The 27633-nt window shown below is 46.2% G+C and overlaps 1 protein-coding gene across 3 annotated transcripts; it reads right to left on the bottom strand.

Moving 5' to 3' along the window:
• Nucleotides 1–749: 749 nt before the first annotated feature.
• On the bottom strand, nt 750–26277 carry NEK9 (NIMA related kinase 9). Of its 3 annotated transcripts, XM_076345124.1 has the most exons (23): nt 26026–26277; nt 25562–25591; nt 24634–24811; nt 21537–21592; nt 20572–20642; nt 18584–18689; nt 15808–15939; nt 14720–14830; nt 14059–14123; nt 13052–13102; nt 11767–11959; nt 10369–10513; nt 9215–9415; nt 8760–8806; nt 7760–7915; nt 7266–7374; nt 6567–6728; nt 5996–6166; nt 5710–5769; nt 4956–5146; nt 4557–4721; nt 3677–3889; nt 750–3276 (listed from the first exon to the last, which is right to left on the bottom strand). In XM_076345124.1, exons 1-23 carry the CDS (start codon nt 26212–26214, stop codon nt 3154–3156), a joined length of 2925 nt encoding a protein of 974 aa, XP_076201239.1. In that variant the 5' UTR covers nt 26215–26277; the 3' UTR covers nt 750–3153. The 3 variants fall into 3 exon arrangements, with proteins under 3 accessions (XP_076201239.1, XP_076201240.1, XP_076201241.1); XM_076345125.1 differs by lacking the exon at nt 25562–25591; XM_076345126.1 differs by lacking the exon at nt 15808–15939.
• Nucleotides 26278–27633: the final 1356 nt, after the last annotated feature.

The following is a 27633-nucleotide window of genomic DNA, read 5'->3' on the forward strand; positions in this document are numbered from 1 at the left end:
GATAACTGGTTTAAAACTTAGTAACAGTTTAGCCAAAGCATCAGGCTCAGCACAGAGATTTACCCTGCTGCTTTGCTATCATGGTTAGTGTTGCCCTGGCACTACTCAGGCTATGTTATTCACCCCAGCTCAGCTTCCTCTTCTGCTACTGCAGTACAATCCCCCTCCTCAGAGATGTGCTGCATTTTCAGTATCCAAATCTCTGGTGAATTTTAAGTCTTTAACCCAGTTCTGCCTCTCAAGACATTTCACAATTTACTAAAAACCCTGATAAAAAGTGACAGGCATTAAGTACAGTGTGCAGGAACAGCTGGCCGAGCAGGTGTCAGGCAGGTTCTCGCTTCTGTAGGCCTTAATGCTCAGTAGAAGCTGTTCCGAGAACCAGGTACTTCTTCTCTTTGAGCCTCTCTCTTCCTGTTACTCATTTCCCACTTGGCACTCAAACTGTTGAAATAAACACACATACAAAAGCCCCTGACGTCACTAGGAAGACATGCAGCAGCAAGAGAAAAGAGTTGTTTTGTTGTTTGTTGTTTTTTTTTTTTTTTTTAATGAAGGGACACAGAACCTGACATTTTTTTCCCCCATAGCAAAGAACCTGCAAGCCCCTTGGCCCTCTTTCTGTAAACAAAAACAAAACAAAACAAAAAATCAACAGAATGCCGTGAAGCCAGCTGACTATATACATGCTTCCCCTTCCTCTCTTGGGGAGGGGGAAAAAAAAAAAAAAGACTCCGAACACAGGAGAATGAGTTTAAACATTTATTTAAACAGAAACTCCAAACCACTACACCCTTTAACCTTTCAAAAAAAGACAACGACAAACTAGTTTTCAGCCAGAGTGTCAGAGCAGGCATAAGTTGTGTTCCACTATAACAACTCAGTAGCAATACTAGCAGGAGACCAACACATATGGAGCTAGCACTGCAAGAAGGGGAGAAGTAAAAAGGGTTTGAAACTGCTCAAAGGCACTTCTGCCCACTTGCCCTTCCGTTTTCAGCCCAAGACGAAGGTGCTGGCTTTAAACTGCTTTTTTGGTTGCATAGCTGGCTGGTGTGAAATCTGTGGTCTGTAACAGGCACAACCTGGATAGCGTGAATCCTCTAAGGCACATATGAGATTGTGGAGCACAGGGCATCCTGTCAGGGACCCTAATCATCCACTAGATCCAAGGGGAATCCAGTCTGTGCACCTAGCTTCCCAACTGCAGAGCATTGAGAAATGAGGATAGCAGTGCACTGCAGGAGAGCGACTCCCATCAGCTTGGTGCTTGCTTATTGGACATGGCTCAGGCTCAGCTCTTCACTCCTCAAAGGCACTGCTGCAACGTGACCAACTCAATCATTTCCAACCGCAACAACAACCCTCAAGCCGGGACCCTAACCTGCGAACCGGCTCCAGCGCACAGGGGGGAAAGGAGAGCAGGGTCACAAGGGCAACCAAGCGACGTGGCCACGCCAGGGTGCCTGATGCTCACCACCTCCCAGGAGAGCTGTCCTCCTAGCCTTCCTTCAGTAATGATGGACGGGCACTCCGGTACGATCCTTGCCCTGGACACTGCACTGGAGAGACTGCACTTGATTCAGCTCCAACATACTAGCAATAGGCACCAAAGAAGTATTTAAGGAGTATACGTTACAAGCAGAATGGTTTGGCATCCACCTCTATAGACAAATGGGGAACGCTGGCTACCCCAGCACAGTCTCTCAAAAGAAGTCTAGGAGAGGTGATAGGATATCCAACTCCAACAGACCTAAGGCAATTCTAGTGACATGCCATTGATGGGGATGGTTTAAGCCTAATGAAATCACAACCCCACTCTCACAGCAAAGGTGAGAGGGACTCAGGACTCCTTGGAGGCTTCACGTAAGGCAGGGGAGGCTAACTGCTCCCAGGGATCCTACCAATCCCAAAAGCTTAGTTCAAAGTCAGTCTGCTAATAAATTTAAGGGGAATAAAATTAACCTCATTCTCCAACAGGAAATGAGGAAATCTTGAGAATCAGACCATGCCTCTTCCTATCTCCAATTTTCTTGGGAAAGCCTCTCACTTCTAGGAAGAAGGTGAATTCTGGACAGAGACTTGATCATTCGTGGTCATTGGGGAAGGCTGCATCCTGTGACAACGGCATTAATGACCTATTCTGGGTAGGAAACTGCATTCCAGCTTCATCAAAACACTGAGTGGAAAAACACTGATTCTTCCCACACCCACACAGAGCGTGGGCACCAGGGGCTGAGCAGAACAGAAGCCAAGCAGGGAGAAGCTACGGGCTTATGCCAAGAAACCAGAAGCTCTGGCGCCCAAACCAAGTTGAAACAGCTGGAGCAAGAAATGCGTGACTTAGTCTGAGGCCCAGATGCTTGTCATCTGGTTGGGAAGCAGGTGGTCTGAAACTGAGAACCAGAGATCCCATCTCAAACAGTCCCCGCCACTGCTATTGGAAACAACACCTCATTCACTCATCTCGGTGCATTGCCTGGAAGTTGGAAAGCTCTAGGCACCCAGAATAAAGCCTTTAAACTCTGTCTATACAGCCATATGGCCAGAAGCTGTGCCTCGAGGCCAGGGACATGCTGTCTACCGTTATCTCCCTAACAGGAAGATCTCCGCTGCCTCCAGAATGAGACGTTCTCTGCTCCCTCTGCCCCTGAGCAGAGAGGAGCAGCCTCACCGGCTGGGCCTTACCATGTGGTAGGGAGAGGATCCTAGTCCTTCACCCCTCTGAAGTGAAGGTGGCGAGTCTTAGGGTTCAGCCAGCTTCAGTACAAGACATGTCTCCTCCTCTCATCTAGAGATGCAGTGATGAATACTGGGGTCCCAAAGGCAGCTCCCAAGAAGCAGTGAAACAATGAAAGGGCCACAAGCCGCTACTGGAGCCATCGCCATAATGGGGCCGTTCTGCCTCACGTGCAGAATTGACAGATAAGGTACAAAGAGGAGCTGCTGCTGCTTCAATCACTGAGCTGGCCTAGAGCTCAGGGGCCCTTCCCCTCTCAAACTCACTCCTAGTTCATATCAAACGTACATGGGTGCTGCTCTGGAGCCTCCGGCCTCGCTCCTTGTCTGTGAGTGACCTGAAGCCAGGAAAGCCGCTCTCTGCATTCGGTTAGTGTGCTGTGAAGTTAGATGGATCCCAGTGGGCTCAGGAGACTAGAGGCTGGAGCGGCACGAGTCCGTTCCCAGGAGACACCAGGAATCTGAATCCAAGTCAGGTTTTGGATCCACTTCCATCTCCTCTTTGGCTGTCTGTGTTCCTTTGGAATGAACCTCCACCTGCCAAAACACACAGCAGTTATCCAAACAGCTCTAGGACTAGCTGCAAAAAAGCTAAGAGCTCTACAAGGCACAGTTCGTATTCTCCACAGCCATTTGGGACTCTCCACGACATCTGACTGCCCATTCCTTCTCACCAGGAGAAATAAAGGGGAATCCCAGGTCCCTCAAGGACTGGGCTGTCCTCACAGGAAACTGTCTTCTTGGCTTTGTTCCTGTTGCTACCACCAGAGCCTGCATCAGCAGTTCAAACAAGAGACAGGCATCATACTCAGTCCCCCCATTCTGCTCTAAGAGAGATGCCTGTTAAGAGCTGCGCAGCCTCCACAATCTATGCAGAAGCCAGGATCAGTGTAGTGAGCCCTGAGCATGGATATGCACCCAGGTGACGGGTCCTCACCTGCTGCATTCCCTCCGTCCCCCTGCAGAACCGCTGGAGCTGGGCACTCAGACGAATGGTTTCCTGCTGCAGCTTCTTCTGATCATCCAGACACTGTAAAACCAGGCCTCGGAGGTGCGTCACCTCCACTTGCAGAGCACTGCACATGCAGCCCGCAACAGGAGACGCAGCCTTCCCTTCACCGCACGGCAAGGTTGGACTCAGGCAAGTAGGCTGCAGAGACACGGAGGGAAGTCAGGCCAGGAATTGTATATGCCACAAGAAGAAACCATGCACAGAAAATGTCACCCCAGCTCATTCCCAACTTCTCAAACTTCTAGCGGCCAAGGTCAGCAAGCTACTAGTCATTACATCTTCAGTACAAAGCCACTAACTTCCTCCTTTTTCTGGGAAAGCTGCTCCTGTCTTCCTATTACCAAAATCCATCTGGTTTACCCCCCTTTCCCTAAGCCTGGGATCTGTGCCTCCAAGGGGACAGAAAACTCCTGGAATAAGGTAGTCTCACAGGTTGTAATTTCTCAGTGATTTCCTATATCAGTTCTTCTTCCTATCTCACAGCAATTTCTGCTTTCTAAATTTCCATCTTCTGCTAGGCTTCTGGGCCCTAGGCTTCTCTTTTTTTTTTCAAATTGCATTAACCGCATTTTTCCACAGAATGGATCTCATTATTTTCAGTCTGACCAAGCCCCAGCTTTGTGTTCCAGATTCCTGTAAATTGTTCTCTTTGCAGCATCATCTCTGATTATCAACAGCCCTGTTTTCCTCACCCAGATGAATTAGGCCAATCCAACACCCTCTTCTCAGCTCTCCCCATAATTCAAACATTGCCATTTATGGTCCCCAAGAGCTCTTGGCCAAGCATTCACTTGGATAATATTACCCAGGGCTCCGTTTTGGGCTTGTTTAATCCAACAGGTTCCTCAGAGGCCACTTTGAGTCCTTGAAGTTTCTGGTAAGGGAGAGTCTCCTTCTCAGGCTCTGAAGATGCCATGCTCAGAGGAAAGGGGCTGTCAGGCATGGGGATGAATTCAGCGTTCTCCAGCTCCTGGATACACAAAAGCAGCACTGTCAGGCCTGCCTGCCTTCCTGCAGCTGACTTCATTTCCTCAACCAATGCACCAACACCCTCTTGTGGTAAAAAAGGCAGCGAGGCCTAAAGGGTTCCCTGCACAGCACAGCTCCTAGAACCTTTCAGAGCATCCCTTAAAGGTGGAAGGGGCCACTCGCTTCTCCCCAGACTAGGTCCCCATTTTAAGGCATTTCTGAGACACCACATTACCTTCCGCAGCCAGCCAGGGCAGGAGCTGCTGTCAGCACTGTTGCCTCCCTTAGCTTCTGTGGTGCTGATCCAGCCCCCCAACTCGCGATCTGCTTCCATGGTTCCCCGAAAGCCTCCACTGGGATTGGGGGTCTCCGCTTCCTGTTCGTTATCCTCTTCCTCTCCTCCTCCAGTTGTGCAGCTCTGAGCCACTAGCAAACAGGAGCGAAAACTTTATACTTTCCCCACCTCTGCTATTCCTGTTACCAAACCCCAGCTGGAGCAGAGAAGATGCAGAAATTTGGGCTGTGTAGTCACAGTGAGAGCACATGCTAGTGGCATCTCCCTCAACATCTTATCTCCTAACTCCCTGCAGGCCTCCCGAAAAGGGCTTGTGTGCAGCAGTCTTTTGCAGCTTCTTGGCCCCAGCCCTCCCACAGATCCAAGAAACTGGACTCCATCTCTCCAGCAGCTGCCCCATAGCCCCCCTTCCCTTATCAGCTCCCTTCAGTGAATTCCTCTCAGCTTTTCCTTGTCAAATTGAAGTTCCTCAACTACAAAGGCCTCACTGCATCCATGTTCTTCCTCCTGTTTCAGTTCTTTCTTTCCCAGCTTTGGGCCATCCCTTCCCATGCATGACACCGAGTAGATTTTCTCCCTTTGAACCCTTCTGTAAGGCCTTTAAACACAGAGAAACCATGCTGCAGGACCAAACTGCACCCACTCTAACCACTGAATGGATTTAAACCACAGCTCCCCAGGGCAGGTTGCTCACCAGTACCAATGGACAGGCCACTGCTGTTGGATCGGATTGTTTTAGAGTTCAACACCTTTTCTGCAAGAAGAGAAGCATGCTTTCAGTTAGAGTGCCACATGGAAAGCAAGACAACTCCTACAAAGGCAAACAAAGCCAATGTTGTAGGCCTAGAGCTCAGAGCAGCTTGCCACATTCCCCCACAGCAACCTGGCCTGTTCCCAGGCAGGGTTTACAGTCTAGGTCCTGGCAAGCAATACATCATCATAACCAAGATCCCAAAATTTCATCCTAAACTTACACTTACCAACAATGATGATGGTGTGCCAGCCACGGCACGACAGGTCTGGAACGTGATGCAATGATCCAAATATTGGCCGAGGCCACGAGGTACAAATATCCGAGCCATGAGCTCTCTCGGTCGATGTCATTGCCAGACGCCCATTCCCGCCGTTACCCCAGGCAAAAATATGGTTGTCTGAGGAAAGAGAGATTCAGGAGCTTCAATTCCCTCCCTCCCTCTCGGCCTGTAAGTGCTACAAGGATCGCAGCCTCTGCTGTGACTGCTATCCCAAAGTATCTAATCTACCAGCTCCATTTTGGCAGTGGGAGAACAAACTGATAATGAATCTAACAGGCAGCCACCAAGCCGGCACTCCGCAGCCCCAGGGACAGCAAATGCTTGGCACTGTACTAACAGCGGACAACTAACAACAGTTGGACAACTAACAGGGCCAGACAGCCCCAGTCTAGGAAGATTTCTTTATTTCAGTGCAGTGCTGCGGGGGTGGTCTAGGAAATGATCAGTGGGAGCCAGTTAACTACCCTGCAGATCTAGTTCAAAGGAACCCACCACAACTTCGCAAAGACCCACTCACCGTCAGTAGCAGCTATGGTGAATTCATCTCCACATGAAACCCTGATCACCTGCTTACCCCCCAAGGGGCCTCCCAGCAGGTTAATTCCCAGGTGCTTCTTATAGTCCCCAACACCAAGCTGTCCGCACTTGTTGGAGCCGAAGGTCAGCAGGCGGCCTCGCTCTGAGAGGAGGAACGAGGAGACAGTCACAGCGAGGGCCCAACTCTGGAAGCAGCCATGCATGCAGAGAACTAGCAGCAACAGCCCATGACCAGGAAGGACTCTGTTGAGAAGCCAGCCAGGCTGGGAGGGGACAGTGCCAGCCAAGAGGAATGGCTTCAGCCTGGAAACACCTCCCCGGTTCCTTCTCCCGTTGCTCCCCTTTTCTGATGCTGCGGGCTGGGACTCCTCACAGCCCTCTGACTGGTGTCACTTGGGCAAAGCCTAACTCGATCATAAACGATTCCTCCACTATCCCAGAGCATGATTCTTCCCCAAACTTTTTTTTCCCTTTAAAAAAAAGGAAGGCTGACCCAGAAGCTGATGTTGCTGCTTCAGGTGGCCAGGAGGCAACGCTGCTGAGGAACAGGAATCCTGTAGTAGGCACGAGCCCTGCTACCAAGAGCACAACCCTCAATGTCAAGGGCCAGGCTGAAAGGGCAAAGCTGATGTAAAGTAATCCAGCAACCAGTATTCACTTCTTAATACATAGGGCTCACCATCAATGGAAGCTGTGTGTGTCTTCCCTGGAGAAATGGTACGGATCTTGTAAAAGGACAGCTGCTTGGCCAAAGTAAGCGAAGTGGCATATGGCACCTCACAGTACGTCTGAGAAAAGACATGTGGGTAAACACAGAGTGAAAAACCACACATTCATCAGCTAAGACCTATTCAAGCAGGTCTTGGCAGACCACAACATTAACCTAGACAGTCCCAACATGGGTATGGTAAAGAACTGCCAGAATCCGTGTCACTGGCTAAGTCGACCTGCAGCAGCTCGCTATCTGTTTCACTACGTCAGATCTGACATAAGCCCATAGAGCAGACAAGAAACCGAGGAAAAAATTGCCTCTTCCCACAATTCCAGTATCCACTGCCTTGGATTGGAACTAACAAATTGGCACAAAGCTAGTGAACGCTTTGTCACTGTCACAGGACCTCCATTTCCCCATATACTGCTGGGAGCTGGAGCCACGGACCCAAATGCACTTACATCATGGTTGATTATCCCTGATGTGCACTGATTCAGGCCCAGCTTGTTGAACTCGTTGAGTCCACATGCCAACACTTTGCCTGTCTGGGTGAGCAGGAACGTCCCATCACAGCCACAGTGAACAGACACAATGTTTAAGGTCTTCGGAACATCCACCTATGTGGAAGAAATATATCCCAAGAAAATCAAAATCCCAACACCTACTACATAGAAACTGGCACATGGAAAACATATGGGGTTAGAGCAGTGGTTCAGCCAGTCTGGGCACTGATAATACCCAATGCAGTTATTTTGAATGAAGGTGCAAGAATATCATAAAGTCTACAGCATACTGAAACTCCAGTCACAATGCAGAAATTCAAGGCACCCTAGACCTTGTGTGCAGACACCGGTGAGCCAGAACAGGAACCAGAAATGGGGTGCACAGGCATCCTGGCCGGCTGGGGTCTGCGAGCACCAGACCCAGTTAGGCGAGCAGGGCTTGGGTCTGTGTGCTGTGTGGGTGTGATACTGTGTGATCACAGATATTTGGCTTCCAGGCACATCCTTGTTGGTTTCTAACCCCCAATGGGTTAGATTACCTCAATTACCCCTAGCACTGTATTTCAAGACAGTTTTACTTTCAACTCATCTTTAACTCATTATGTCAAATTCAAAGACTCCCATTTGTTTGCACTGCTGCGAGTTTCCTCTACAGACCCGAGGTATGCAATTTGGTACTTCCTACTATGATTTCTACAACATTAAGTTTGGCATTTCCAGTTCCAGCTTGGAGATCAGAGCAACGAAGCTCTAAGTCATGATGCTGGCTGGTTTGGGAGTGACATGTCCCTCTGCCGAAACAAAGCAAAATAAAGTGAGGAAGTAAAGTTAAAACCCTCGCAAACTCTATGATACCTCAGAAAAAACACCTGAGCCTCAGACAGTTAATATTTCCAAACAGCAACTAATTTGGATTTATGCCCATGCAGATTTTGAGAAGTAGTCGTCACAGCCCTACCTTCTGAGGGGTGTAGTGATCTTCTTCTGAATCCAAGCCCAAGCGCCCTGCGTCAGTGAAAACACTACAGTTAGAAATGGCCTCACAAGGTGCCCACCCCTAAGAAATGGTATTGTCTCTCCATAGTCCCAAAGGAATCTCTCTACAGAACTAGAAACCTGCTCCCCTACATGCATCACTGCCTGCCAATCCTCAAGGTAATCCAACCCCACTCACAGAACAACTGCCCTACCTACAAGGAAGCCAAGCGGCACCCTAGAGCTTCCCAAAGTCCCAAGGGCTCAGTCCCCAGCTCCCCATTCTTACAAGGAAAGAAAGCCCCAAAGAAACGATGTTCTTTGCCCCCAGGACATACCAGACTGCCCTCACCCAGGCCCTACATTACACACCTGCACCAAGCTGCTTTCTGGAGCGGGCATGCCCCAGTGCCTTTAGCTTCCAGGGAAACTACCTACCATACTCCCCACAGCCCCACGTGTAAACTTCTCTGTTCCTGGTCAGCACTGCCACATGGTTATCTCCACACGAGACCTGCTCCACAGGGTTGGTAAGAAAGAAATCCAGCTGCAGGGGCTCAAGCACTTCAGAGCCATAAGCCTTGTCAATGCCAATGCATCCATAATAGTCTGAGCCAAAGGCATACACCTGGCCCTCATCTGAAAGACACAAGGGAAGCTCGGTCAGCACACAGAGCTTGTATTAGGCTGCATATTAACCTCTTAGGACATGGCTAGAGCAACCTCTTTTCTGTAATCATCCTCCTCTTTAGTGCAGAAGAATATCATCAGGAGAATATGGAGTCCGTCCTTGTTCACATTAAGATGGATGACCTTACACCACAACCTGCAGCTATTTCAGGCCACCAGTGTCAAAAAATCTTGGGTTGAACCTGCCACTTTCTTTAACAGAAACCCACAAATTGATCCTGTGGCTCCCTAAATCACTCTTCCAGCACACTGAGCATCTGAGCTTCTCTCTGTCAAACCTCTGCTTTTCCAGCACTGGCAAAATAAGCTGGAAACTACCTTGTTGAGAATTACGTTTTCATGGGTAAAGCAAGATTCAGATTCTTCCGTAACAGACAACACCACAGTTAACACATCTTCAGAAGTATGAGCAGGGTTAGAACTAGAGACAGCTACCAGGTCTCAAGCTTTCTGCATTAAATAGCAAATCTCAGATACACATCTTCTTTTATCATTGGGTGACTCTTTCCCCACACAGTCCAAAAAGAGTTTCAAACACACTGACATTCTTGACTTCAGGCTCCTCTGTCTTTAATACGGGCATGTATGGAGGCAACACATGCACTGGTAAGAGCAGGGACTCTGCACGGCCACAAGGAGCTGTGCTCAACACCCAGCTTCATCACCAAAAAGGAGCACATCCTTAGCAAAACACCCAGCCTTCTTGGGAGTCAATACCTTCCTCTGTATAATAATGTTGACCTACCTCCACTACTGCACCTACTATCCTCAAAACTGAGGGGTGAGTAACATACGGGACTTTCTCCTCTGTGCACAAAGCTGCTCTGCTAATCTTACTGTGAAGGCAAACATCTCCACAGCACAGCAAAGTGAAGGGACGGTGATCCCCTTCCAGCTCTCACCTGTGATGCACACTGTGAAATCATCTCCACAGGATACCTGGCGAATGGCTTTTCCCTGAAGCTTCTCAACATGCTTTGGCTGCCGGTAGGAGGCTCTGTCTCCATGTCCCAGCTGCCCGTGCAACTTGGTGCCCCCCTGCATATTCTGCAAGACAAACATCTGGTAAGGTTATGTATTCACAACTCCAGAGATGGTGCCAATAATTGCAGCACCTCGAATGAACAACAGAAGACAGCAAAGAGCAAGAGAAAGTGAGTTAGTTACCTTAGGGAAGAGACTCTTATCTGCTATGTAGCGTAACAGCAGGCAACATTCTAAATGGCAGCACAGGCTTTCAGGCAGTTATGCACTAACAAGGAGTGATCCGGTCTCAGACCACCAGCTGGTGAGGAATCCCATCCTCACTTTTTCATCTGCCAGGCTACAGAACCTGCTCCCTGCTGCAGGACTGAAATTCATCCTTCAGCTTTTTGACCTACTTTTCTAAATCCTAATGGCTGCAAAGAAACCCATAACATGAAATAAACATCACTGAAGTGGCCAGACCTACCAATTCTACAGGAGAAACAAAACAACTCTGAGTAGTGTTGAAGCTAAAACTAAAATATTAATAGCCAGCTGAAAGTTTTCAGTGGCCATTCTTACAGGAACATCCAGCAAATGACTTAAGTTGCTCTCCTCCCCTTTGGTTCTCTTTCTTCTCTCACCCACCTACCAGTATTTTCTAATCTGTCTTAACCGATTCTGTTACCATCAATACAAAAGTCTGTGGAAGCCTGGAGATGCAGAATACCTCCATGTCACTGACCATCTAAGCCCAAGAAGACTGGATTCAGTTGTTTTAAATGCATTATATGCCAACATTTTTTTAATTCACTTTAAACTATTACAGAATTTCCACTCATCATAAAAAGCAGTATAGTTTAGTATAAGGCATCTCTGGTTTCATCCACAAGTTACCTCACAGATGACATCTGTATTACAACAAGGTCACTCGTCCCACCCGTTCTGATCTCGGAAAACCTTCCTCAAAAATACACAAGCCAACAGAGCATCACAAAGCCTCCAGTGCATTTCCAGTAGTCAGGAAGGGGAGGAAGAGATGTTTGATTCAGTGTCTGGGCCTACAAGTCCACCACCTACAATCCTCCAGTGCACAGCAAGTCTCCAATACACTTCCTGTCGTGCTGGAAAACTTCTCCCAAAAACACACTTGCCTCGGGAGACTCGGGTCAGCCCTGAAGCAGATGGCCTCACAGTGTCCACTGCAACCAGATTTCTCCTTTTCCAAGCTGCTTGCCCATCTGATTCTACACCAGGCTCATGAACAGTCAGCAGTGGATTCTGGACTCTCTTCTCCCACCCTTACCCCCCTTCCTGCAGTTTCTCTCACTTACCACCCAGGTGTAGAGTTCCTTCTCCACTGTCACCACAGCAAAGTGAGTATTACCAGCACACACCTGGCGTGCACTGCAACCACTTTTGATGGCATCCAGCTTCTGGGGGGTGGACTTCCCACCCCCCCAGACATACACCTCACTAGTGCGCGAAGTCACCACTGCAATGGGAGCCTCATTCATGGTACTTGACCTGCACAAGACCCCCCCACAAAACACACATGCTTTTAATAATGAGTTTGTGTTCACTGTAATCACTCATTTTCCTACTGTTGTCTATCAGTTTCCCCTTCACAACCATTCATGGTTTTTATTTTCACAAACTTTTCTCTTTTTTGAGTGGTTGTGAGGCCTCAACTGCTATAGAGAGACTCAGCATCAAACCTGTCTCAGAGCAGCAGAGAAAGTATGCTTCAGGAAGCATTTTAGAACGCCTACAATCCAATTTTATGTCATTTAAAAAGACCAGGCTTTCACTGAATGGCCACGGAGCTGTTCTCATTTGTGAAAAATGAAAGCCTTACAAACGGTCATGAAATCTTGCTCAAAATACAGAAGCATCCAAAAGCTTCTAAATTCCCTCTCTCCTCTTTATTTAAATTACAGGCTTCCATCTGAGCGCAAAAATATAACTCTTTGATGCAGGTAAGAATCAATTCACAAGCAGATTGCAAAATAGAATTTGTAATCAAAGCAAACTGTTTTGAGCAACCCATGAACTGGAACAACTTCACATAAAGTGCTCAGATGGTACTTCCAAGTTTATGAGGAAAAAAAGGTCAAATTCTATCTGATGAGTCAACAGAAAAACAGCTATACATGTCACGGAAGCTATCTGCTTCACGGAGCAACCCTGCTTACAAGGCTTGCTGGGGACTGTGGAGAACTTCTGCATATATCCAGTTTTATGAAAGATGTTTATATTAATTTAATATTCAACATTCAGTCATATTCTTCTTGCTCAGGGGAATCTGTGTGAAAGGAGGGATCTACATTACATCCTCAAATATGTAGGCTGTAAAGACTACATCCTCAGTAGGACAGATTAGAGCTGTATGGGACCTGCTGAGGCAAGGCTCCAGCCATACATATAAACAGGATATAAAAGGCAGAGTAAAACATGGAACAATAACCATGTAACAACCATGTCAAATTCCCAGCATTAGGGATCTTCTGAACTACACTATTCCATTAAGGTTGTCACAGACTAACATTCTCAGCAAAGTTCCTCTCTGGGGAGCTGTTCTCTCCAGACCTCCTTTCAAACACATGCCCAAATAATTACCTTGGTCGCTTATTTGGCCCATTAAGCAGTGTGACTTTCTCTTCCATCTCCCTGCCGAAGGAGAAAAAGCATTTTAGGAAACAGTAACATCGCCCAAAGCAATTTACTGACAAGCAGCACACAGACTGCTTTCCTTTCCAATAAAATGCTGCTCCCTCTTGGAGGAAATGCGGCAGCTGTTTACCAGCTCACAGCAATACACAGTAAGTAGGGCAGAAGTAATGTACCATATAGCTAACAAACTTCCAGGAGAGCTGAGGACAAAAAACTACATATATACCAGAATGTGGCCAACCAATACCCATATTGCACAAGAATGACCTTAAATGGCTAAATACTATCAGGATTTGGGCTTTTACTAGTGCATACAGCAATACAAAACTCAAACTTTGCTGACCACCAAGTAAAAGAATCTTGGTATAAAGGACTAAGTCTGCTGTCCCCAAAGCAACCAATATGGGATCCAAACAGTCCAGAATTATGGTCCACCTTTCATAAAAAGACAGTGTGTGCAGGCTGATGGTCAAACTAAGCTATAATGGGCCACTTTCAATGCAACTCTCTCCAGAAGAGGGAGGCAAAGGGAGAAAGCGAGGGCATCTATATTGCATGGTATGTATATTTTGAAAGGCCTTTTCCAATGACCATAGGAGGATCTCTGTGACCCTTCATTCACAGAGATTTGAAGAGCAGGAACGAGCATTCCTTAAAGGAGCCTCAGAAAGGGATGCCTCAAGGTTCTCAATACAACAACTTCTAAGACAAAGGATGCAGAGACCTTTCTCACTATACCCACGCACCAACAGAACACAGGGATCGATCAGAAGACAAGACAGCAAGAATGCACTTCTCTCCTAAAGAGGATGAAGTGCACTTCAACAACTGCCTCATGTCAGGCCAAATTAACTTAAGGACTTTGCTACAAAAGCATAAACGCCACTAGTCTGAACAAACCCTCCTGTTCTCCCTGACACCTGTCCAGGTTTCAGGCAAGACCATCTGATTACCTCCTGCGTTTGCTGAGAAGGGGATGTTCAAGCAATTCATCTGCAGTGGGTCTCTTCTCTGGATCCTGAAAGAAGTGAGCAACAAGTCATTCTCTGGGAAACGCTCATCATCTACAACGAAATCTTGGGCCAGAAGACCTCATTCAAGCCTGCATGGACCTCCTTCCCTGACTCCCTTCAGAAGGGAAAGGAATTAATTCAAATATTTTGAACAAATAGGGATAAATGCCAGGGATGCGCAGGAGGGACTTCCACACTCTGAAGGTATCAATACAATGTTTGCTTTCAAGAAATTAATTCCCTACAGAAAGCCAGGGTCGCGGTCAGAAAGCCAGAACCTTAAGAGACTGTACTGAGATGATGCCCCCACCTCCACAGCACTGCATTAGAAAATAATTGCTTCTGCTAGCCCATTAAATAATTGTCATCAGAGTAAACCCAGCACCTCTCCAGAACCTGCAGGACTGAATGGCATCTTGAGACAATGCTTTCAGAGAACTGGAGGAAGCCTAGCTTTAGTGATGCCTCAGGCCTCACAGAAATTACCCTGCATCAACAGCCCTGATGCTGAAACAGGCATGTCATTCCCCTTCACCCCTGAATTCCATGGCTTAGGCAGCTGGGAAGGGGTGTCTGAAAATGAAAAAAGTATTTCACCAACCTGATCAAGGCAGGAATTCACCATCTGGATCAGCTCCCGGGAGTAGACAGTGGAATCAACCTCCATGGCGCGATTTCCCTGTACAATCTTCACACAAAGGTTCAGGGGATTCTAGGCAGAAACCAGAAACCAGCTGTAAGGGAACTGAACTGGACAATGTATCCAATGGGGAGAGATGCTACAGGCCACCACTATTTTCTTCCTCCTTCTCTGATCAGGATGCATCCTTCTTCTTCCCTGCTTGGTAGGTTCTCCAGAAACCTAATAATAATTCCTGCAGAAATGGTGCCTCTGATAGCTAGGACTTGGTGGCAACATCCAGCTTTTCACCAAATTCCCTAACAGTGGAGGAAGGATAGATTTATCTCTGCGTGCAGTCTCCTATGCAGCATATTGCCATTGAAACACTGCACAGCAGCAAAGCTACTGGGGACTTGGTAGCCATGACGAGAGGAAGTCAGGAAAGGATGGTATTTCCACATTGGCTCTTTAAGGGTTACAAAATCTTGCACCATGGCAGCTAGCAGCTTTTCCCATCTCATGGCACAAGCTAGCAAATCACATACGCCAGCCAGCAATGCTCCCTTTCACCCCCTCCATGCCAGCTTGACCACACTTCTCTTGCACCCAAACTTTGAGAAAGGCTAACAGGATTAAATCCTATGAAATCCAAAGGCTGGAATTTTTCACTACAGAATGCTGCACAGAAAATTCACAGCTAGTAACGCTGAAAAAAAACCAAAACGACTAAACAGCCACAAACTTCCTCCTTGTAGAGAAAAGGATGTTTCATTCACAACCATGATACAAATTAGCACAGCTTGTGTTCTGCATCTGGTAAACCCAGGGCTGCAGACAAGGGTGGGTTTGGCAGAAGCCAGAGAGGCACCTGCAGTGCAGGGTAGGGGAAATCATGCAGACATTCTCTCTGGCTATAGCTGGCACTCCCAGGCCACTGTTTTCTTAATCAGCAGATTTAAACAACAATGAAAGAAAAACATGAGTTAAGAAAGCTATGAGCCAAGTGTGAATCTTAGGGTGATAAAAAAAAATAAGGTTACTCAGTCCATCATGGTTTGCAGACTTACAGTAGCATCAAAGGTCCTCTTCAGAGTAAGCAGCTCAAAGATGACACAGCCCACAGCCCAAATATCTGATTTGAAGTTGTATTTCACACCCTGGCAGAGTTCTGGGGACATGTAATATGGAGTTCCCACCAGCTAGGAAAAATAACGTTTAAAAATCAGAAATGATCCAGCAGCCTTCAATTCGGGAGCTCTGCATCCATCATGTTCACACAGGCCCATGAGCATCAGAGCTAGACACAGCTCTGATACAGCACTGAAGTGACTGGAGGGATGGGATGCTGGAGGGATGGGAATGACAAGCACGTTTCTTCCCTTCTCATCCACAAGCCTGTGCCTGCATTTCTTCGAAGATCCTAGACACCTCTCTGCTCAGATCCTGATGTGGTACATAATTCTCAATAGAGTAGTAGTCATGAGAATGCAGCAAGAGCTTGCCCCTCTCAAGTATACTACATTTAGAGGTAGTCAGGGGCTTATGCGCTGACCGACCCTTACATACGGAAACCCTCATAAGAGGTTGAGGGAAAAGGGATCTAGCAAAGCTTCCAAACACAGATGCCAGCCCATGGCTATGGAGCCACTCTGTCCCATCACAAAGTACTGCCAGGACAAAGGCTACTTTGTCTCCAGTGGAAGAATGGTTACTTTTGGGTCAGTAAGTAGAAAGCTGGCATGAGTCCCACCTGAAAGGTTTCCACTTCTGAAGTGGGCTTTCCTCAACAGTTGGTTTAAAACAAACACCCCGCACCACACACAAAATCCCAAACCCCAGCATTTAAATACAGAAGCCCTCTCAGCTACAACAGAAATAGTGGCATAGCTCAAAGTCACAACAAGGAGACACAGAACAAACATGATAAAAGGTGTAAGAATGAAGCTTCCAGATGAATGGAGCTTATTCCCTAGCAAGGAACTAGACAGCAAAATAAAATGAGAAAGACAGAATTTAAAAGAAGGGGAAATATTTATAGTTGCCCTCTTTTCACCTCTCTCAGCAAAGCTCCAAGGACTACAAAGCTTGCCTTTCATTAGTCTCTGCTAGTACCTAATGGGCCCATTCACAATCTGCCATCTCCCTTCCATTTGCCGTTACAGAGCATGACAGCTACAGAGCTATGCGAGTCCTAGCCATGGGAAGGTTCAGAAGCCCACCTAGCTGGAGTATCATATGGAGAACTAGGACACTGCACCTAAACCTTTTTTAAGCAAAGGATAATGTAAGCTTTCTGTAAGACAGACAGACATATTTTCTATATCTTCCTTGGTAAATGGGAGAAAGAATGATAAATCAAGAAATCAGTGTTTAGTAAGCAAGACGTAAACATTTTACAAAATCGTAATTTGACTGCTACAATTACAAATAGTGACAATAACATGTTTTGCACTCATTTCACAGAAAATGACTTCTAGACCACCACTGATCATTAGATCACAAATTGGGCAATTAGCCCAGAGCACAGCCAGCATATACAGAATGAAATACGGCTGAAGGTATGTAGTTTGAAATTTTTCAGAAGTGAAAAAGGAAAAAAAAGCTCACGGGTGCAGATGAAGACACACAACACAGGCAAAAACAAACCTGGAAATTCATAGCATAGACTGCACTTTCTCTGAAAGCCAGAAGACCGTGAAAAATGCGATGCAACAGAAGTGGTTTTGCTGCAGCCCAGCTTAGCAAGGGCTTTATGCAGTAGCCTTCAGTTCCCACTTACTGTGCAACTGCACTACAGCACTCATGTTCTGGAAGGAGGTTGGCAAGTATTTAACTACACATCCTAACAGAACACCAATAGCTTGCATTAAATCTAATAATACGGCCTGGTAAGGGGAAGTGCAAGCTGGCTTGCATCCCAAACTATAATAAAGGCCTTCAGCAGATAGGAGCTCCAGACAACATCTCCCTTTCCAAGCCTAGTGCTCACCACAGAAATTAATGGAGCTGGGAAATCCAAGCTGAGCCTTTCAGGTGCCTACAAAACAGCTTACCCTGTGTCATAACTCTGGCTGCGAAACTGCTTTCTGGAAGGGTCTGGAACAAAGCCAAGCTTGACAGCCTTCTGGTATAATTAATCTCTCCTACAAAGCTTTGCCCCCCTCCAAGAGCATTACCAATAAACCATACACCTGGTTACCATAAGAAGCAAGTGCCTTTCTTGCATCTTTGTAACTCAGTTCAGAGCCCGAGTATTAAAGAGATAGGAGACGTATCTATGGCACGATGCAATGTCAGGCAAGCACATCCAAGCTATCTCAGATCCAGCTGAGGCAAAATGTCCCTCTTAGTACAGCAGCATGACCAAATTAATTTAATTTGCTAAGCTGGGCATAACTAGCCCAGAGGGAGAGCGCTGTACTGATGTGACTATACTGCTGTCGCTGTACCTTCGGATAGCACCGCCTTTGTGTTACACAGATTCACCTTTGGAAGTACCATGCCTAGGTACTGGGGAAAGAAGAACAGTGCTCTCTAGCACAGCTATACTGGCTCTGGCACAATTCCATGCCCACAGTGGCACGTATCTTTAGTCTGTTGCTGCTTTGCAGAGAGGCAGACCTCCAAAAGGTAACCTGGGAGCAAGGATAACTGCAGGCTGCAACACACCCGCAAATATGCCAATGCTAGTGAGATAACACTGAGGGAAGTTGAGGGGAGAGGGAAAGGAAAACCACAGAAAACAAGCAGCAAGAATGTACAGCATCCCTGGTCTTCTGCAAGGCATGTAGAGATGAAAGAAAAACACACCTCAGTTTGCACACAAAGAAGGCAGATACTCACAGTCTCAGCCATAGAGTACTCAGAGTTCAGCTTCTTTGCCAACCCATAGTCTCCCAATTTAATCAGGTTTGCCTTGGTTAGAAAGATATTTAATGTCTTTATATCTCTGAAAGGAGAAAAAGAAATGCAGACATTCAAATATATTTCTGGATTTCACAGTTTTCCACACACTATTATACCTCCCCCCCAAAATGAGGCACTTGCTACTCTGCCAGCACACTCACACACACACACAGAGCTCTCCAAAGGCAATTTGACCGCAAGTACCGGGGCAATACCTGCAGTTATCCATGTTTCATCACATCCCCACACAAACACGATACAGTCTAGAAAGCTCAGGCTCCGGACACCTATGTAAAGGCCACAGATCAAAGATAGTTCTTTTCCCCCTCTCAGTCTCTTCTTGTATGAAGGTCATCGAGCAGGTCTTATTTTTCCTGGTTTTATAAATAGACCCAAGCCAGGAGTCGCTGAGCTCACTAAAAACATAAATGTATGCATGAATATGTATGTATGCAAATAAACACACACAGAAGGTGTGAAACAGATGCCACTCTAGAACTTAGGCATAACATCCCTCTACTTTACGCCTCAAGAACAACTCTTTAAAACTGTCATCATACTATGCCCAGAAGATCAAAAGGCTGATGGCCACAAAAATGCTGAATTCCAAAACTCATTGAAAACACTTTCTCCCAGACAGAATAATTTATATGGGGTTTCACAGATCAATATAAGAGGCTGTAAATACAGAGAGGAAGCCCCCACAGTATGATACGCTTCCCATGGCCAACACTTGATAACACCCCCTTTTCCTAACGTACCATCAACAACTTCCCAGTGTAGATCAGGACAACATCAAGTAAAGCAGCACTTTGCATTCATCCACTTGGGGCATCGCAAAGGCCTGGGTCACTCTGACAATGTCTGCAGCAGAAGGAAATCACTGCAAACATTTAAATAACTGTTCAATTCATTATTATGGAAGGATTTGGGGCCACCCATGTTCCTAGACTCTGAACCCTGCTGTGAAGATGGGCAACAGAGGTGGTAAGCAGGAAATCACTGCAAAGCAGGACAGACATGACATCTGCTTTAGGTCAAAAACTTAGGCACTACTTTGTTGAGTGTAGGGTACCAACCCTTCATTAGCAAGGCTTGCCAATTACCAAAGATTTAGAATGGCAGCAACCAGGATGCTGTCCCACAGAAAACATCCTCACACAGCTATGCTCAATAGTTAGAGAAGGATGTTGTGCAGCACACGATCCAACCATGCTGGAAACAGCTGTCTACCTGTGCGGTACTCCCCAGAACATCACGGCCTCCTTGAAGCACACATAAGCCATGAAATTTACCCCTCCCAAACAGAAAAGGGCAACAGAAAAAGGTAATTAGCTACTCATTAAAATCTCAGAGTCAATGTCAAAATTACCACTACCAGCTAACAAGCTTTATTACTTCCTTAAATAACAGGCCGAAGAAATGAGAATCAGCCAAATGCAGGACAAATCTGCACACGGGTTATATTACAGCAATGCACCAATGCAAAGTCTTCATCACTGTTAGCCTCCAGGAATTACAGGATGTACGTGTTGGTTTGAAGCTATTAATTGTGGAACGGGTAGGAATTACCTTTGGCCTGTGGTAACTGCTCGTCCTACCCACTTTAGCAAACATCATTTATGTGCTATGGCAATAAAGGGCCAATTTACTTACTTCCTACACGGATTAACTCTTTGTTGACAAAGCTGCAGCATCAAAGACAGCAATTCCATTTTCATATATAAAATTTCTTGCACATTTACCACAAGATGGTTTCTAGCCCAATAAAAATTCTTTACAGAAGTGATACATCTAGGCAGTCCAGCTATGCTTTGGAGTGAACGTCAGTGCTTGCTTGAGTAGCAAAGGCTACTCAAAGGAGTTCTGCGCTCACATCCATGAAGCGCACTGGTTACCTTAGCTTTACCGCATGCCACACTTACCTGTGAAGAATTCCTGCTCGATGAATGCAGCTCACAGCTGATGCAATTTGAAAGAGATACCAAACCACCACCTGCAAAGGTAGGAATAAAAGCCTTATATGAGGCTCAAACCCACCCCCACCCCACCCCCCCAAACCCCATACGTCCCTGTCACACAGAGGCACAGCAGGAGGGCCTGACCGTACCATTTAGATGCTTTTTCAGGAGTATGAAAATTTAGAATTTCCTGGTTTGGAAATCTCTGAAAAGATATTCCAAAAGGTAGATTGTTCTAGTGCTGTTCATAGTGTCTGTCGTGACAAGCGTCACATAATTCAATGAGTGAAAAGACTTAGGAATGACAGCTAATGACCACCCGGAAAAGATCTACAGTTGGGCTCTCTGGGATATGAACTGGGACCGTTTAATATCCACCATGAGCCGGAAGGCCTTAAAAGTCATTATATAAGGTAAATAAGTGTAATCATTAACCACCTCAGCATGAGGTGGAAGCAGACAGTAGAAGATAAGTTTAAAAAAACAAAGACAGACAAAAAGAAAAAGGAACAAGAAAAAAAATAATCTATGGTGAGACAGATTAAAGGTAATTACTCAGAAAAGAACCTACAAAATGGTTAAGAAGAGAGAGAAATTGAGTACCAATCAGGAAGAAACACAGAACAGAAAGAGGTTGTAAAGCTAAATGTTAGCCAAGATGATAAGGTGACCAAAGTCAGTTGAGCGCTTTCTTTCATTATTCCTCCCTAGGAAGTTTATAAGACAGCCAAAAAGGAAAATTAAAAGTTTCTGATAGTCCATAAATGCTTGCAATATTCAACAGGAGAGGAAGGATGTCAGTCCCCAGATATACACAGAAATTCCCCACCAGCACTACGGAAAAAACGTTGTATAAATACTCAGATAACCAGACAGATCCCCAGAACATTAGGCCAGCCCCACTGCTCCCTCAAACCAGTCCAAATTACCTCTTCTTCAAATAACTTGTCTTTCTGCCGCAGAATCTTATCGTAGAGGTTCCCTCCTGTAATTATAAGCGAGTGAGAAACACAGGTTCATCTTAGTTAATGGCAGCAGTTACTCCACTCAGGAACTGCTAGGAATACTCAAATCCCCTAAGAGATCTGATGAATCACTACAGCTCTCCCTCAGCACTCGTCACTTAAACTGGTCAGGCACTCACAAAATTAAGTTGTTCTTCCATCTAAGAACTTCACCAGCGTATCTAAGCTTAAGCAGAGATGATTCTTCTTTAACACCACCATTTAATACTCTCTGAAAAGTGAATCAGTAAGATAGACTAGCAGTCCCTACCTTTTTACCTGTAAGCGCTTCTTGGGATATGTAAACATTTATAACCTGTACACCAAATCACGTGAGACTGTCCTGCTCAGCATTATATAGAAATAAATAATATGTTAAAAAAAGAGAACGAAAGCCATTATAAGTTCAGAGTAGTCCCTGAAAGCACAACTTACTGCCTTTCCCCACTTACTGCCCAGCTCTGACCTGCCTCTCTCCTTCATCTGCCCTGCCAAATACATCAATGCAGAATTCACAAAGGGTTGACAACAGCAGCACCACCAACAGAAGCCTGAAATCAGCAGACTCTTCAGGGCACCTCACAATTTCAAGACTGAAAATCAAGGAGAGCTAAAAGAAATGATGCTGTGGGCTGCAGGCAGTGAGACTCACTGCCAGATTAGCATCCTACCAGTAAATCCCAAATCTCTGATCACATCCTGTTGCTATTCCATTTCCAAATTATCGTATATTACGTCCTAATAGTAACGGAACACCAGGCCCTTTCCCATTCCCAGGGGTATGGTGCAAGACAGCTTTCTGCTCTATGATTTCCATGGGCCTGTCAAGTTGTAGATGTCCAAAGCAGGTCGCAATGGCTCCTCTGCCCCCTTGAGGGACTTATTTCAGACTTCCATGTTAGGAAGATTTTTCTGATATTCTAACTAAGATTCCCTTTGCTTAATTTCTTCTCATTCAGCCTTGCTATAACCTTTCAACATTTCTTTTTTCTGCCTTATGTTCACATTTGCAAATTATCTACAAATCGCTCTTCACATTCACAATTTAACCAAAGTATTCAACTTCTGCCTCTTCTTATGAACCTCTTTCCTAGCGATTAAGACTATGCAGGCTTTTAGTGAATTCTGTTCCTCATCTCTGATTTTTTGCCATCTGTTTTTGCAGCTTTTCTGAACCAAAGAGCAGCATGACAGGTACTACATCACCAAAATCCTACACAAGGAGATAAATAAGCTCTTGACTCAGATAACCAATACCTCTATGCACACATACTAAAAAGAAAAACAAATTACTTTCTTCTTTGTTTCATCTAATCACAACTAACCACCTGACACTCTATTCTCTCTTTAACAAATGTATTTTATAGGATATTTCTTCCCAAATCTATTTCAGATGTATTCACTGATGTTATCCCATGATAAATCCAAGTCTTATGGTACCATGATATACATACAGAACTATAGACAAATAAATCAATAACTTGGCTTCCTCCCCTTTAAAATGGGGACAATATTTACTCAAATTTGAAAGTGTTTCCCAGATCTCCGGAAGAGATGTGCCAATTAAACAGTAAAAACTTTGGATTATGAGGAGTGCCTGATAGCGACTAGTCCAGCCTTACTTTAAAGATTACTCACAAATTATCTTGGACTTGTACACTGTAAAAAAAGCCACAGAAACAACTATTAACACATTGGCAAAACCAATACCCATAAGTCCAAATGAGATTCCCTCTTTCTCGTGTCCCTAGTTCTGTATCACTCAGACATATTCAGGCAACGCAGGCTATACGCTCATCTCTTGGTTATTGTCCCACAGTAAAACAGTTTAGAGACATTAACAAACATGTACAGACATCAGTACTATGCAGCTTCTCTCTATGCCCTCCAATGAATTTATAATGGCCCCAAGCATGCAGTTCTTTCAGGGCAGCTAAATAACTCACACTGATGCACCATTTATTTTAGGAGTACTCTAAGAGCTAATTCCCCTACTCTTGCACTGGACTCCACCCTGCATAAGAACAAAAAGCAGAGAAGCAAAATCAGCTTTGGCCAACCTGCCAACCAGGGTGTTTGACACCCTTCAAAAATACTTTGCACAACTTTGTTGTCCTCCCCAACCTGTCCCAGTGAAAGCAATCTGTCTAAGATGGTAACAACATGATGATAGACCTTTCCACCAAAAAAAGTTTCTGCTGATGAGCTAAGGCTTAACGTAACCCCCAAACACACACAGGATACCTAGCCAGGGGAGCTGTCCCACTCACCCAAACAGGAACCATACTGCAGTCCTAGCTAGGTATCCTGTTCCAGCAGTATTAGCTGTATATGACCGCCACTTCCACCTGTCTAAGAGCAGCTGCAACTCAGACCCTCATATCAAATCCTTCTACCTCTCCATCCCAGCTGGGACTGCTTCCCCTGCAGCCTCCAAACAATACCATCTGATCTACTCTTGGATGGAATTTTAAAGTTTTCTCCACCACCAGGAGGACCGGATTTTTTCTTTTTAAATAGTAAACGTAGAAGTTGATAGCACAAGGCAGGAAAAAGTCTTGATTGCAGTGTGCCAGTAGATTTTTAAGCTTTGATTTATAATTACCAAATGAAGGCATCTATTTAAGTGATGCTACTGAAAAACAGCCCCACTCTGTACTGACAGAGAGGCCCAAATATCCTCATGGTCTTTTCCCACTGTCCTCCTGAAAGAACACAGCAAGGCGCATTAGAAGCATATGTTACCAATAACCCACTTCTTCCACTGCACCAGCACCACCATCAGCTACTCAGAAGACTCGAGAAATCATCGACTAGCTGCACTAACTACTGGGCTTCTTTCTCTGGCACCTGAGAAACAAATCAATCAGAAGGGTTCTCAATCTCTTCTTCAGAAGCTATGCAGCAGAATTAAACCTCTGTTCTCCAGAGGACACCCCAGGAATACTCCCTGCAGGTTCTGCAGGAGGGTGACTCAGCAATGTGGCAGCCACCTGTTTGTAAGTGGGAGTAGGGATCTCACCATTACAGTACTCCAGCTCAATCAGCAGCGTGGTGTTATCCATGAAGTGATTGTAGTACGCGATGATGTTCTCATGCTGCAACAGGGCAAGGATAACGATTTCGTTCAAAGCATCACGACGTTCCTTTTCTGACAACCGGGTCAGGTCCACCTCCTTCCACACTACAAGTGAGTCATCCTGAAACACAAAAACATCTTTTAATTAAAAACACACTACTGTGAAGAGAACAGTATGTGCGTTTATAGCAGGAAATTAAAATTTCAGGAAAGGTAAAAAGACTTTCCTGCCTCTTACAGATTTCAGGCAAAGATTCTTCACAACAATAGGTTTTGAGGTTTTCTGTTTGTCACTAGGAATAGTGATGGCCTGAAGCAATCTTTCTAGCTGGCCAGCACTTGCTTTGAAGAAAAAAAAAAAAAGGCAACAAAAAAAACATACTACAAGGTTTCCAGGGAAAGACACAGAGTTTCTTTTGTTTCAATAAAGACTAAACATACTCCGGTTCAATAAAGGGAGAACAGTGTATTTCCAATCCCATAACTGTGGGATATTGTACAAGACCATAAGCCATTACAAATACCCAGGTATTCCTAAAAAAAAAAATAAATTCAAGGAAACGAGAACAAATTTAGTTTGCCCTCGTTAGGCCCACCCACACTGTCAGACATGCTATGAGTGATCTGTTAAGTGAATGGCATTCACTTACAACTGTTTGAGCTGTGACACCACAGGGTCGCCTTCCCCCAGAAAAAAAAACTGAAGAACTTCCCTCAGGAACCAAGTCAAGTGCTTTTCTTTGACAGCCGCTAAAAAGCACAACTACGATCGAACTGGATGGGATTAAACGACTTGGGAGCAATGGGAAGACTGGCTTTTCAGCCAGTTTCCCCTGATTATGCTGAAATGCTGATCACGCGAGAGAGTTACCTGTATGAGATGCCCCCATGTCCTCTGTGACTGGAATAAAACATAGAAAAATGAGGAATCTATTAGCGTCAGAAGAGTCTCCACATCTCCCTATGAAACTTTAGGGGACCAAGAGACTGGCGGCACTCAAACGTGCCAGAACCCAAACCCTGTGCCCCTCGACACCGAGGGCCGAAGCTGTCACTTCACACCTGGGCTGTTCCCGCCGGGGGCTGTCACCCAGGGGGCTGCTGTCACCCGGGGGCTGTCAGTCACGCCAAGGTGCAAGCCCCGCTGCAGCTCTTCGGGCGCCGGGGCCTCCAAGCACCCAGCCTCCGGAAACCGCCCCGCTTGCCCCGACAGCGGCCCTCGTCCCTCCTCGGAGCAGCCCCCGGGGCACCCTTCCGCGGGGGAGGAGGACGAGAGGGGCCCCTCTCCCGCTGCCCGGCGGGGGCCCGGCCCGCCCCGCCGCCGGGGCAGCCTACCTCGGTGCGGCGGTAGAGGGTGGCCTCGCCGAAGGCGCCGCGGCCCAGAGTGCGGATGGGGATGTAGTGCAGCTCCTCCTGCTCGCCGGGCAGGCTACCGCCGCCGCGGGAGCCGCCCCTGCCCGAGGACTCGCTGCCGAAGTCGGAGCTGATGGAGTCGCAGTGCCGCTCGTACTCGCCCAGCGACATGGCGGCGGCGCGGCCCCGCTGCGGCCCGGCTCTCCCTCAGCGAGGCCCCGCGAGCCCGACGGGCTCCATGTTGGCTCCCGCCGACGACCCGGAACCGCTTCCTGCCGCCGCGACGACCTCCGCGCTCCCGCCTCCCGACGGGACCCGCGCCGCCGCCCGGGCCCGGCCTCAGCCCCGGGCCCGGCCTCGGCCCCGCCCGCCGCCCCCGGGCCCCGGCCCAGCCGCCTCCCCAAAGCCAGATTCAAAGTGTATTAAAACCAGCGCTGTGAGCAATGTAGCGCTCGGAATTGGGCGCGGGCTGCCGAAGCCATCTTCTGCCTCTTCTTCCAACCCGTTGCCTAATAAAACCTGTGTAACGCAGAGGTTGCCGCAACGCTTGGTGGAGAAGTTACTTTACTTCCCAAGAAGTCAGGAGTTAGAGGTTGTTTTCCTAAAAAGCTTTCAAATTCTATTTTGGTAATAAAAAAAAACCTGTCTGAAGTAACTGATTTATATCAAAAAAGTCATTACTGTTTCTTACTGCACAGATGTTAACTTTCCCTTAACTATACTACACATAATATACATTATTGAAAAATAATTGCTACAAGGGAGAACACACCAATAAACACCACAACTGTATCCCAAGCTCAAAGATCTGCTGGAAAGATGAGGGCACCTGCGGTGGACACACGTTGCGCACCGTTAATAAAACACAGCAGTGTCCCTTACCGTGCCACTCATGATTCATGACATTTCTCTCTAACCAAGATGAAATAAACTGAAAGCTTCATAAATAACAGTTTAGATCTGGAGCTGCAGTAATTTCTCTGTCATAAGGAAGTATTAGCAACCTTAATCTTAGGTAAGTGATTTATTTTCTTCATCGATAATGCCATCATCATTTCAATATTTTGTTTTCAAACTTCAGCAGTCACAACCACAGATGGGAAAGCAGAGTTGAACGATGGGAAACATTCACTTCAGGACAGGTGATCCTACACTTACAGAAGACGTCAGGAACTGAAGCACAAATCCCTAAAACCAGGTACAACAGAGCCTGGTTAGCTCTCATCCCACTACCTTGGGAAGATGCTTTATTGCTCAGAGCATGAAACAATGAGCGGGGTTCCTTGCAATGTGGTGAGGGTTAAAGAGCTGTTCAACATTATACACACCTATTTTAAAAGTGAGTAACTTATCCACCAGTTTATTTGCTGTGCATCGTAACTAATTCCATACAAAGATGTTGTCTTTCCAAGCAGCAAAGACAGCATGTCAGTTTTAGAATAAAGGAGCTTGCAGGAACGCATAAAAAAGCTCAGACATGTTCTGTTAAGGATCATTCACTCCCTCCGCTGCAACAGGAATACCTGGCAAAATGTCATCTGGCAAATAATAATAATTTAAAAAGAAATCTAGATGGCAAAATCTCACTGA

This window comes from Aptenodytes patagonicus, chromosome 7 (genome assembly GCF_965638725.1).
Source record: "Aptenodytes patagonicus chromosome 7, bAptPat1.pri.cur, whole genome shotgun sequence".
NCBI classification, from domain to species: Eukaryota; Metazoa; Chordata; class Aves; order Sphenisciformes; family Spheniscidae; genus Aptenodytes; species Aptenodytes patagonicus.